The following is a 14,853-nucleotide window of genomic DNA, read 5'->3' as shown; positions in this document are numbered from 1 at the left end:
TATGCTAAAATCATATTTGAAACAAAAAAATACATGAAAACAATCTTACTTACTATTTCCTAATCTTATTAAAAGAATATATTTATAAAATATCTCCAATCTGAGCAATGTCAAATCTTGGTATAAACGTAGTTGGGTTAATGCTTCTAAAAATGTTATCGGTTTTGAAAACACTAAAGGAAAATCAATTTTCCTAAAATGTTTTTATTAAAATTGGGACACCACTTCTAATAAAAATATATGAAGCCTGATTAGATTGTATTTCTTTTCTTCATAAAATAAGTACAACATCATATAATATACATATTTATATGGTTTGGTTTAAGCATATCAGTAAACCATGAGAAAGAATTTAGAGCCATTCTGTCATTAGAGGGAAAAAAAACATTTTAAATTCTTACCAACAACTTGTAAATTCTATCTCCTACTGCCACCCAGATTCTACTTCACCTATATCTATAGCAGGTTTTTTTTTTAGTGGGGGAAAAAAAAAAACAGAATAGGCACACATACAACAGAAAATGGAAAAAAAAAAGTATATTATATTTAGTAAATTTCTAGCTGAATTCCATCTCTGAAACAATTAAAATACAATATACAGACCTTCATAAAATCTTGGTTTGAAAACATTACCCACAAAATACACTTGGGGACAACTAGAATAAACTGATTATAGAATGAGTATTAGATGACATTAAGAAATTACTGTTGATTTTCTTAGACATGATAACGGTATTGTGGTTATAGAGAACACCACCTTTATTTTTAGAAGTACTTAGAGGTCAAGCGTGATAATGTTTTCAACTTAATTTCAAATAGTCCAGAAAACACATACACAAGCATATTAAATGGAGCAAAAGGTTAATTGTTGAATATGCAAGATGGACATACAGGTGATCACCATACTATTCTTTCAAAGATTCTGTATGCTTAAAATCTACAAATGAAAGAGTTGGAAAAATAAGTAAGAAAACTTCAGGGCACTTGCTACATATAGCAACCAATATTCGATTATATTGAACATGATTTTAACTTGACAGCTGAGTCACAAAAACTAGTTAGTCATCCACTGTTCCTATTTATACTAAGGCAGAGTAGATGGTTACAGAACTATACTATCAAAAAAGAATAAGACACTAAAGAAAGTTTTTGCATTTAGATAATAAATATTAAATTAGTTTTCAACACTTTTCAAAAATTATCAAAATCAAATCAATAGCTTTATTAAATCTCACATTTTTTTAGAGCCACATTTTTTTAAAAGTCAGTAAAATGAAGTTTTTCAATTACTGTCAAAAGTAAATTCTCAGAGGTAAAGCACTCAAAAGATAGCAATACTCTGGCAATGGATAATTTGTAAATCATTGTGCATCATTCTAAAAATATAAAGCAAAAAAGTTTCTTACAATTTTAAATTAAAAGTTGTCACAATGGAGCTAATTAAATAGAAGTTCCTATAATCAAAAGACCAAAATAATGTTACTGTAATTTAAAAAACATTCTGAGTTACTATACATACAGCTAATCAAGATTATGTTTCAATTGCTATAAAACTAACTTGGTAGATTTTTAAAAAAACTCAAAGTATTTCCTTTAAAGGTTAGAGATATCGAAAATTCTGAGAATCTGAACTCTAAATTCAGTCCTATGCTATTCAACTAGGCTACACTAAGAGTATCACAGATTAGGAAAGGGGAAAAGGGTCCTTGATTTAAAGTGACCCCTGGTGGTAGGTGATCAGAACTAACCTGAGAGAGAATATTTTTACCAAGTTTAATGGTGGGTTAATGATAGATTCAGGGAATTCAAGGAATTCAAACAAAAATTGCATACTTGAACTGAAGTTAATGAAATAATTGATTTCCTTCCTACTATAATAAATGTGCCCTTACTAGAATCTCTAGTATCACCTGAATTGTACCTAAAATGTACTTTATACTTAGTCTGAAAAGATATGAGAAACTCTTTATAAATAAAGAAATATCACTATCTGAGCAAAGAAGAAATAAACCACACTGGCCTCAAAGCATGTGTATAAGACTAAGTCAAACTGCTGGCAATTTCTTCCCTGTAATAAAGCTACAACCAGGAATTTACTTGAACATAAAACCTAAAAAAAAAAAAAAACAATCACTCTAATTAGTCTTATTTACCTAGTAAAATTCTCTGAACTAAGTTAAAAAGCAACAGATTTCTCAATTTAACTATTTTCTCCAAAAAACAGTCCCTATGAAAATCACATGAAAAAATTTCTGTAAAATTTGTTTTCATAGAGCCAAGTCATCTCTTTCTGGTCAAAGAGAAAATTGGAACTTACACTTCAGATAAGATACATTATTCAAGAAGACATCCCTTAGTTTACTAGTTACTGGCAAATGAAATTCAATATTAACATATTTTAACTGTCTGCAGAATTTCTACTGTTCTAACTTCATAAGAATAAACTATAACATATAAATACTGAATGGTAGTACTACTTCTCTGGTATCTTGGTTAAGGAATGAATCTTTGAATTGAAAAGGTTTGTTTCTCCAAGTAGATTACACTTTCTGTGGAAATTCTAGAACAGCCCAAATTTCTGAGCCATAAACTATTCTGTAGATAGTCTACTAATCTCATACTGTACCAGAAGCCAGTGCTTCAAAGCCAAACCATTGTGTACAGCTACACAAAAATTTAAACACAGAAAATTTGTCTTAATAGGCAACATCCTTAGTAATCATTAGAAGACAGGAACCGTATCTATTTAACTTATATAATATCCAATGCACTGTTAGAGATAAAGTTAAGACCATAATATCTCATATAAAAGACACAAAATAAAAAAGTTCAAAAAAAGATGTGAGAGAATTTTGTTAAATGCAAATTTCTAGATATAAAACTTAAAATGTAGACAGAATCAGTCCTTCTTCTAATAAACCAGTATTGATAGCACAGATCAAATCATATAATATTTAAGGCTATTGATATAACTGGTTAGTCTTACTGGAAATGACATACTGGCTTACAGCCAGGAGTCTACATTGTAAACAACAAGAACTATTTTTAACAAGAGAAATATCTCTTGGTTGTAAAGAATAAAATAATACGTATTATAGAGTAGATATTTCCCTCCACTTATATTAAGGGAAGGGCCAAAAGTTAAAGCCAAATAGTCTCCTAATCATAAATTTACGTTTTCAGTTTAGTAAAGGTGTAATGACTTGCACTGAGTAGCTCCTGGTCAAGAGCATGTCTTATAACTATCTTCAGGTTTAATACATTTTGCCGTATTACAGAGTAAAGAATTCAATTAACCAAACATTTGGCTAGGTTTTTCTCTCTGTTTCAGAAAGGGGAAAAGATATGATTACAAAAATGATTTAAAATAACAATTCCATTTTCTCTATGTAACAAATTATTTTTAAGAATTGCCACTGAATAGAAAGAAGTTTTAAATATTGTATAGTGTAAATGCAAAACCTAATTACTTTCAATTTATTTGAACCCCTCCAGAATAAATCCAGGTGAAAACAGAACAATTCAGAATTGAGATATGACATACTGAGATGTCAGACATGAACTATGTATTTCTTCCCAAATCGTGGTCTATATTCACTAGAAAAAAAAAACACCCTATCAGTTTAAAATTGTTTGTTTAAAATAAATGATGATATGTAGAAAGGGCCACACTTTGTTAAAGGGTAGTGAGAGAAAGCTGAAATTTAATCTATAATTCTAAAAACCTAGTTCTGATATTGAGAAATACAGTTTTCAGAGGGATGTATACTAATGTGTGCCATACATACAGTCAATGTTTCTTCTTAATGGAACAAATGTTCCTCTTTCTAATACCATAAGGCATAACTCCTAAGTGGTTATTGGGGGGAGAAAAAAACTCAAACTTCAAAAATTACTTTTGAGCTTGTTTCAACACTCGGTTTTCCTTTCAAGTCATTTTAAAAACAGTAAAAGAAATTATAAAATATTACATCTGACACCAATATTCTGATTAAAAAACATAATTTTCTCCCTCTTGAGAGGCTACAGTAGAAAATCTACTTTCTGAGACAGTCTTAAAAGTCACTTACCCATCTACTGAGTAAAGCTGGAAATTATACTGGACTGGCATTTATGAGATAGAATCACATTAATCTTCCACTAAATCTTCCTTTCTAGTTCCTCACAAAGTAGTGAAGTACTGAAAGAGGACAATGCCTCACATGGACAAAGATCAGATGAAGAGAGACCTTAGTAGAATCCTTCTGCTGTCAGTATAAGGTCGCTCAATTTATTTCCTTCAGTAAGAACAGCAATGAAAATAAAACAGCCCATTTTGCTATTCGTGATCATGTATGCTCCTTTCCAAAAGATACTCATCCAAAATACAGTTTCTCATTTCAAAAGCAACTGGAGTCTGAAAATACTGCAAAAATGGAAGTGCTATGAAATGACAGTGAGGAATTACAAGCAGCCAACTCATTATTCAATCAGGAATTTGGCACAATCATAAAACATGTACCGTTGTCTATTTTAATGGATCTTAATTCCTCTGCTATCGGCTGAAAATCCAAATCGTAAATTGAACAATGACTAGTGCCAAAACCTAAAATTTTCTCAATTTTTCTGCCTGAGGATACTGTTACAGAGTAGGGCAGTACATACAGTACCATTCTTGACATATGACATTTGTACATTGTATAAACTAATATGTGAATATCCCTAAACCTTGCTAGCAATTTACCCATTTCCAGGGAAGGCAAACATCATGCCTCTCTACACGTGCATTATAATAGGAGTAAAATATGTAGGTTCCCCAAACAGTGAGATATCTCAATTGTTTCATTCATAAGAGCAATATTTGAGAATAAAATATTATCTAGGCTCTTAAATCAGTTTCAAAAAAGGCAAGCTTTCTAGTCACCTGGTATTTATCTCTAAAAATTGTCAATTATTAAGTACAAAGAACCTAATTATTAAAACTATAGATTAGAAAGTTTTGGGGTTTTTTTATATGCTTTTTAACCACAGGGTGGCACTTTCTATCAATCATCACCTTTATTTATTCCAAAGTAATTCAATATAGGTTTGTGTAGTGACTTTAGATTATGGTCATTGTGTGTGAATACCCAAAGAATTTTTAAAAACAAAAAAAGGGCAATTTTTACTGACTTATTCAAGGATGAAAGAAAATTTCACCCCTTGCTTTTCATTAGCACAAGTAATTCTCTATTACCTTCTATCAAGGGCATATTAAATTGTGACAAAAAAAAAAAACTACATCAGATTGTACCAACTATTATGTTTAAATCCAATATTTTCAGTCAAAATTATAAATTTAAGATTTTAATACATTTGTACATTATTTCTCATTAATAAAACCTAAAATATATTTACATGTATTTAGAATGTGGAAGAGCAGATAGGACATTCAGGAAAGCAAAAGATATGTTTATCTCTACTCCAAAGATCATATAACAACACTTTTTGAACCCATTTCCCATTTAGAAAAAAATGCAGCTCGCTGCCAGCGTTAATTTAACATCACACTTAGGAATGCTATGTTTTCTAGAATTTGACATTTTCAGTGATCAAGAATTACTATATTTTGTAAATGGAAATACCACTACTAAAAACTGAATGCTATAAATAGAATAATGTCATTTGTTTCCAAAGATTATTGATATACTAAAGCTGCTAAAATAATAAGAAGAATGAGATATTTCGTGGCAAGTTTTGGGAGTAAGGTTAGGACTGTAATCCGCAAGTTATCTCAGGGAGAACGCTGCAGCCGCAAGCACTACAGGTGAGTATTCTTGGGGCAAATGGGAAATGGGTTAGCGAGTTGACTACATCTGTTTTCCACTGAGTGGAGATTCTGTGCAGGAGCATAGTCGATCATCGTAAACTGAATGTAACCTCATTAAGACCTTCTGTTGAAAATACATACAAATCAGATCAGTTTTATAAATTTTATAATTACTCTTTTAAATCTAATTTGGCATTTATGTTTATTTTGCTATAAAAAATGGAAGCAATAATGGTCAGTTGAAAAATGTCATTCAAACTTGGACGAGTGATAATATGAATGATATCTTTAATAATAAAGCTTTGGGGGTGGGGAATAGTCAAGCTTAATAAAGACAAAAAGAAAATAAAAATAAAAGTTCTTAATACAAAAAAATAAATCACAAAACAAAGTCAAAAAACTGGATAAAAAAATCACTCGTTAAGGAAGATTTGAAATTAACAAGAACATGTAATCTCTTCATCGAAAATGTTTGGTTTGGTTTTGATTTTTAATCGGTAAATCTATGGTTATTTTCTTAAACAAACAAAGAAAAAAATCCTAGCTTCCCATTTTTCTTAGTATTAACTTAATACCATAATCCTCTGCAAGTAGTTCTTTTACTTCTTAATATCTGAGGTATCTTAAATTTGAAGTTACTTTCCTTGGCCTTTACGTGATGAAAAGTTTTACCAACAAGTATCAAAACTACTTGAACTGCTCAGTGCTCAGATATTCACTCCTAAAACTTATCCCTAATCCCTCTTTTACTCAATCATTCTGTTTTTAAATATTGCTGCCATCTCATTATTTTAGCAAACATAGCATAATACTATATATTTAGCTCCCTAACCACAACACAATATTCTAGGGAAATAGAAGTTCTAGGGAATTAGAAGCTCTTATGTAAGGATGTCAACTGTTAACATTCATATCTACTTTAACTCCATCAAAGTAACCTGCCACAAGTTCAAGAGTGTTCATTCCAAGACTACACTTCTTTTTAAACTCTCCCCCTACCCAAGAGTAAAATAATCAAATTTAAGAAGCCTATGGCTAAGTTTTGATGAGAGAAGCAATCTAACTGATAAGTAGCTAAAACTACTTAAAATCTATAAGAATTATCCTTGTGAACTATTAGATTAGGTGATCATATAGCTGGACTTCCTAAAAGTCAGAAAGAATAAGTGTCTCAGAACAAAACTGAGCGTATGAAATAAAGAGAACCGGAAATGTAAGTATGTGGGTAAATATAACATTTTTTTTGCCTATTTAAAAATTTTTTAAAACATTAATAGTGGTACTCTTGAGATGGTGGGAAGATACAACTCTTCACCAATTCCATTTCAGTACTTGCAAAGTCCACAATGAATATGGAGTACTTGACAGATATAATTCCTTTGTCTTATCAAATCCTCCCTCCACACTGCTCTGGGTCACATCAGAAAGCTCCCTTGCCTTCAAGATTCTAGTCCAGTATAGCCGATGGAAGTATTAAAGAACTCCAGGAGTTCAGAGAAAGCAAGAAGAGGATGAAGTATATTCCCTTAACTGTCTTCCTGCTGGTAAATGTTGAAATAGGAATCTTTCACAAACTGCTGTAGTTCAAACAATGACCCAAAGGCTTAAAGAAATGAAAAAATTGCCACACAGAACTAAGCACAGAAATAAAATTATTTGGAATTATCTAGTCTTTTAAAAACCCTTGATAATATATTTTTTTAAGTAGGGAGGGGAAAATGGGAGTTCTCTATTATATTATGCTATTCTATATTATACTACTTAATTTAAGCTATAGCTTAGGTAATATTATAGAACACAGTTAGGCCTACTAGCAGCACATTCTAAAATCTGATAAAGTTTGATTCCTATACATAATGTCTAAATTTGGGGGCCACTGATATTCAGCCATTTAATTTCAGTAAATGTCTTAGGAAAAATTAAAGATTATTTTAATTAATCACAAAATATCCTACCCCAAAATAACTTAAGAAAACAATATTCAATAAAAGGCAGTTATTGGAAGTCATCAACCCAAGTATATATCTTACCTTGGCTTAAAATTGTACAGCACTCTTTAAACCAAGATATAGGCGTATAATTACTGAAAGAAATAGCAACTGCACTTAAAGAGATGATTTTACATTACCTTTTCATATAGGACTGGGTAAAAACCACAAATATAGCATAACTAAATATTAAGATTACATGTGACATAGCAAAATCAATTATACAGAATTTAAAAAATGTAAATATATATGAATGGGTTCTTTTCTTTTTACCTGTTTTGCAATTTCTCTTAAACAGGCTACTCCTTGTTCAAAATTAGGGAAAGCTACTGAGCCATACTTTTGGTATTCAGGGACTGGTCTGATTTTTATTGTAGCTTCTGTTATCACACCAAGAGTTCCTGAAAAAGAAGGGGGATAATCCAATATATCACAGGCCATTTTCTAAGTCACATTTAAATCTACTTTTCTATTTATTCAATTTGTTGTAGTATTCATATTTAAGTCTATTTAATCTATTCTGTGTGAGAACAATGACTACTCAAGTTTTTCTAAAAAAACTACTAAGAAAATTTTATAATTCCTAAAAAAAAGTTTTTAGAATATATTTTTCTTAGTTATGTATATATCTATTAAAACATTTTTAAGGTAAACTTTCTCCAAGAAGGTTACTTTTAAATAGTCTTAAATGTATTACAACTTATTAAAAGAAAAATAAATATTTGAAAAACAACAGGTTTTTACATCCCACATGCATTTAGACAAAAGAATCTTTTGATATGTGTGCCTATTTTTACTGTAAGAACAATTTTTTGGGGCAAAAAGAACCTAACCTCCCATGAGAACTTAAGAAGATAGAATGATTAGAGGTAGTATTTACACTTTGCCTTTTTTTCTCTAAGAATTCATACAAATATATGACAAATGCAATGCTGAGATGGCCTTGTAAGAAACAAGTAAACAGGTATTTCAAACACAAAAGTTATCACAAATATATAGCACAAGAGGACTACCAATGAAACAAAGATTTTTTTCTTTATTACATTGAGTAGTGGGGGACAAATTGGAGAGGGAAAAAAACAAGTTAAATATAACTATGTGATCTAAATATCTATGCTAAAATTTTAAAGAGACATGGTTAAAAATTGTATTTACGAGCCAACCTTTTCAAATCAGTGGTTTCTGATGTACAAACGGTAGAAATTATTATTAGTAGTAAAAACTTTCTGAGAATCATTAAAAAAACAGAGGGCAATCTTTGAAATTTTAGAACTTAATTACAAAACTAGAAAAAAAAAGTATCACATAAAATCTAAGCTTTCAATAAATTTATAATATACCTAAAATATAATGTCAATATATAATAACCAGATTAAAAACTATGGAGTCCATAAAAAGTAAATTATATCAGATCGCAATACATTCATCATATATACAAATGATTTCCTACTAAGAAATCAAATATGACCCTATTACAACTTGTAAAATCACAAAAACTCTATAAGTTTGGCCCAATTAATATCTGAATAAAAAACAGATATAACTTATACATTTTTAAAGATAACAAAAGCAACTAGACTTTCTTTTTTTTTTTAGCATCTTTGTTGAGATATAATTCACGGACCATAAAATTTATTCATTTAAAGTATTAAACTCAGTAGATTTTAGTGTGTTCACAGATATATGCAACTATCACTACAATTTAAGTTTAGAACTTTTCATCATACACAAAAAGAAATCCTGTATCCACAGAACAGTCGTTCCCCACCCAGCCCCCCCACCTCAGCCCTAAACAACCACCAATCTATTTTCTGTCTCTATAAATCTGCCTTTTCTGGACACTGCATATAAATAGAATCTCAAAATATATGGTCTTTTCTGACTGGCTTCTTTCACTTAGAAAATGTTCCCAAGGTTTGTTCATGTTATAGCCTGTATTAAGTACTTCATTCTTCTTTAATTGCTACAATATTATTCTATCATATGGTATAACTCATTTTTGTTTATCCATTCATCAGTTGATGGACATTTGGGGTTCTACTTTTTCTTTTTCACTAGATTACCAGCTTATTATAAAGAATACAATTCTGGAACAGCCAGATAGAAGAGATGCATAGGACAAAGTATGGGAGAAGGTGTGCAGTTTCCATGCTCTCTCCAGAGACAACACCCTCCCATCACCTCCATGTGTTCACCAACTGGGAAGCTCTCTAAAACTCATACTTTAGGGATTTTAAAGGAAGTTGCATTACATAAGCATGATCGATTATACCACTGGCCACTGGTGATTAATTCAACATTCAGCCTCTCTCCCCTCCCCAGAGGTCAGAGAGTAAGGCTGAAAGATCCACAGGTTTCCACTTTTTGGCTGCTATGACTGCTACTATAAATATATGTGTACAAGTTTTGTGTAGACATGTGCTCTCTTTTCTCTTGGATGTATACATGAAGATTTTCTTAATTTCAGAAAAACCTTTGATTTTATCCATGTAACATCTGACCCTCAGCTACCTTTAATTGAGGCTAATTCCCTCCTCTCCCCAGCCAAGAGGTGCAGGGGCACCCAGCCTTAACTGGTGGGACAGAGTCTCTACTTTGAGTAGTACACTAATCCTAGGGTCATAATTGCTCTTATCCTGGTTTGTAAAGAGCTGGTATTTTGCCAGGAGAAACAAACCGAAAAAGACCTACTTTCCTTCTCCTTCCCCCAGCACTCAACTCCTGCTTTAGGAGCATGCCATTGTCCCCACCCCTACCTCCAGAGCCATGGCTCAAAGATTTTGTCTGACGGGAGAAATAAGCTATAAAACAGCTCCTAATCCTTTCCCAAAAGAAAGTATTTTATTTGCAATAGAGCATGGAGATGTTCAAGCCTAAGAACACTTTCTAAAATAGCAGAGAATGTGGTAAAAAGCAATTGAGAGGACATAGATAAATTTATTAGTGACGTAGGCAAAACTGTAGACCAGCTAGTTTGCCTGGGTAGAAACAGTGGGGATACTGGAAGTCCTAACTAGAGCAATCAGGAGAGGAAACAAAAAGGCATCAAAATTAGAAAGGAAGAAGTAAAACTGTCTCTATTTGCAGATGACATAGTTATATACAGAAAATCCTAAAGACTCGACAACTAAAGAAACTGTTAGAATTAATCAATGAATTTAGTAAAGTTACAAGATACAAAATTAACATACAAAAATCAGTAGCATTTTTATACCTTAAAAATAAATTTTCTGAAAAAGAAATTGATCCCATTTATAAAAACATCAAAAACAAAATACTTAGGAATAAATTTAACCAAGGAGGTCAAAGTTCTCTGCTCTGAAAATGACAAACCATTGATGAAAGAAGTCAAAGGCACAAATACAATAAGACACAAATCCTATGTTCATGGGTTGGAAGAACTAATATTGTTAAAATGTTAATACTAGCAAAAGCTATCTATAGATTCAATGCAGCCCTTATCAAGATTCCAATGGCATTTTTCACAGAAACAGAAAAAACACTCCTAAAATATGTGGTGATGGGAACCACAAAAGACTCTGAATAGCCAAAGAAATCCTCAGCCAGAGGTATCACACTTCCTGATTTCAAGCAGTACTATAAAGCTACAGTCTGGTACTGGCATTACAACAGACAAGCAGACCAGCGGAATAGAATCGAGAGCCCAGAAATAATCCCAATACAGTAAACTAATATTTGACAAAGGAACCCAGAACATCCAATGAAGAACAGTCTCTTTAATAAATGGTTTTCATCTTAAAAGAATGAAACTTGACCCCGCCACATACCATTCACAAAAATTAACTCAAAATGAATTAAAGATTTAAATGTAAGACCTGAAACCATGAAACTCTTAGAAAAAAATACAGGAAAAGTCTCCTTTACATGAATCTTGGTAACGGTATTTTGGAAATGAGACCTTAATACAAGCAACAAAATCAAAACAAGTGGGGCTACATCAAATTAAAAAGCTTCTGCACAGCAAGCGACACCATCAAAAACGTGAAAAGACAATCTATAGAATGGGAAAAAATATTTGCAAACCAAGTATCTGATAAGGGATTAATTTTCAAAATACATAAAAATCTCATTGTCCATTGTTGGATGAATAAATAAGTTGGGGTACATATATGTGAATGTACATACACATACACACATATGTACATACACACAATGGAATATTATTCAGCCATAAAAATTGAGGAAATCCTATTATTTGTGACAACTTGTATGGACTTGGAAGGCATTCTGCTAAGTGAAATAAGTCAGATAAAGACAAATACTGTATGATCTCACTGATATGTGGAATCTAATAAAACAAAAACAATAAAATACACCAAACACAGAAAAAGAAATCAGATTGTGGTTACCAGAGCGGGGCTTGGGGAGAGGAGGAATTTGAGGAAGGTGGTCAAAAGGTACAAACTTCCAGTTAAGATAAATAAGTACTAGGAATGTAATGTACAACATGATGACTATACCTAACACTGCTGTGTGACATACAGGAAAGTTAAGAGAAGAAATCCTAAGAGTTCTCATCACAAGAAGACATTTTTTTTTCTTTTTATTTTATCTATATGAGATGATGGATGTTGACTAAACCTGTCTGTGGTAATCATTTCACAATATATGTAAATCAAACCATCATGCTGAACACTTTATACAGTGATGCATGTCAATTATTTCTCAATAAAACTGGGAGAAAAAGAAACAGTGAGGAGGACACTGCCTAGCCTCAGAAAAAAAATCTCGAACACTAACCTCGGGAATTATCACTTCTAAGAGATACACTTTAAGTGAATTTTATGGCATGTGAACTATATATCTCAATAAAGCTGCCCCCCCCAAAGGAATAACCAATATAAATTATTTAATTCTCAGAATTAATTACAAAGAAAACTTCAGAGTTAACATCTTAAATAGCTGATTAGTAGCTAAAATTACTTAAAATTTATAAAAATTATCCTTGTGAACTATTAGATTAGGTGATCATATAGCTGGACTTCCTAAAAGTCAGAAAGAATAAGTGCCTCAGAAAACAAAACTGAATGTATGAAATAAAGAGAACTGGAAATGTAAGCATGAGGATAAATATAACATTTTTTGGGGTCACATCAGAAAGCTCTCTTGCCCTCAAGATTCTAGTCCAGTATAGGTCAGTATGAGCTTTGATTTTAGACAGGAAAACTATCTTTCAAAAAATTCCAAGCTCTCAACTTTTTATGAAATGTTTCTTTGCATCTGAAAATAAAGCCATGAGAAAATATTTTTTTGAATTACAGCATATAATATAATCCAATCTAAATTTAATCTAAAGAAAAATTAGAAACCATTTAAATGACAAACAATGAGGCCCTGGTTAAATATCACATAGTACATTATATTTTAATTTTGTACATGTAATAACTTATACAAAATGTTAATTTAAATATATATGTACACACACACACACACACACACACACACACAACCTTTACATTAGCAAACTTCCTTTAAAATTCTAATACTATATAAGAATTCTAAGGTACTGGTAAGAAGTGACCATGCCTTAAATTCCTGTATACCCATATTGCCTCATTTGTACAGTAGGCACTTTAAAGTAGTAAACTCAGCATAATACTATAAGTGAGGTTAAAAAAAAATTTAGTAAAATGATATTTTGCATTATTGCAAGGTTAATGAAATGACCAAAGCAAGGTTGTGCAACTATCCAGCTATGAGTTCTGTAGGGAGGTGCCATTGTGAAAGCAAAATTCATCCAGGTCCCAAATGCAGATTGACAGATGGCAGCTTCCATTAGGACTTATATTCAAATTAAGCCAATTACAAATGGATACATCTAAATTCACTTCATCAAATGGCTCATTTGTGTTGGGTTTTATTATATTTATTGTTTCTTTTTTCCTGAGTATATTATGTTCGTGGAGTGATATAAAACTTAGATTACTTATCATTTCATTATATGCACATTATACCCATATTTTATATCCACTTCAGGTAATTTTTTACAAGTAAATCCATGGCAATGTGCCATCATAAAGGCTAATATATGTCATTCACTTTCTGTTTTAATAAAAATTTGTCATAATAAACTTAAAAATTTTCTGTTTTATAATTTTCACATATAATGTTTGCTCTCAAGAAAATTAAAAGCTTCAATTGCTATTCAAAGTGCAAGTATTTGCTTGAAATATTTCATAATTTAAAAATATACTTTCAGGTGCCTTCAGGACTGAGAAGAATGGCGGTCATTTGATTCTGAATTTTTCTTCTCCTAAAAAGCCATAAAAATCAATACGGAAAACAAAATCACACAGGACCTATACTTTCGGTATTACTAGGAGACAAAAAACACTATGATCTTCAAATTACATGTAAGTAGAGATAAGAAGAAAAAATTCCAATAGACCTTCTATAGCCCTCCATCTGCTGTAGGCTTGTAAGGGCAGAAAGTGAGTAAGGAGAGGCTTAAAAGATTCCATAAGAAAAAGTAGAGAGTAGCGGAGGACTTGGCATTTGCACAGACAAAAACAAAGAACACTCTCAAACTAGGAACCCTTTCCAAGTAATAAACAGAAACAGAAAAAAAAAACAGACCAAATCCATAAAAAACTACTGCAAAAAGTCGGAAAATATAAAAACTTTTCTGTAAGAGAAAAGTAATCCCCAATCATGATCCTAAAGAAAACTGTAATGCATTTCACACTGAATTAAATATTGTAAAACAAGTATTTGGAGATATGAAAAAATGCCTGAATCAGAAATATAAACACTAAAAACACAAATGGACAAAAAACAAGAAAAAAATGAAATAAGAGATAACTAAACTAAGGTAAGAAATAGAACGGCAGCAGCAGCAGCAGCAGCAACAACATCAAAAACATATGTATATATAAAAAAAGAAGGCTAAGTTATATGGTATCCAAAGGAGAACAGAGAATAGAGTCAAATGAAAACTTTAAATAAAGGACACTGAAGAAATGCAGGAAAATAACCAAAAGAATAAAAATGAAAAAAAAAAAGAGAAAAAAGGTCAGAGAAATAGTGGTTGAAATGGAAAACAAGTAAAGGAAATCA

The 14,853-nt window shown here is 31.4% G+C and overlaps 1 protein-coding gene across 1 annotated transcript in view; it reads right to left on the bottom strand.

The window, feature by feature from the left end:
- Positions 1–14,853, bottom strand: part of AGPS (alkylglycerone phosphate synthase) — a 111,796-nt gene that overhangs the window by 37,383 nt on the left and 59,560 nt on the right. The window contains 1 exon segment of the mRNA XM_039855771.1: positions 8,050–8,177. Coding sequence (XP_039711705.1) covers positions 8,050–8,177 — 128 coding nt within the window.

The sequence above is a fragment of the Pteropus medius genome, unplaced genomic scaffold (genome assembly GCF_902729225.1).
Source record: "Pteropus medius unplaced genomic scaffold, Ma_sr-lr_union100, whole genome shotgun sequence".
Taxonomy (NCBI): Eukaryota; Metazoa; Chordata; class Mammalia; order Chiroptera; family Pteropodidae; genus Pteropus; species Pteropus medius.
The sequence above is the reverse complement of the archived record's forward strand: the minus strand, read 5'-3'. Positions and strand labels throughout refer to the sequence as shown.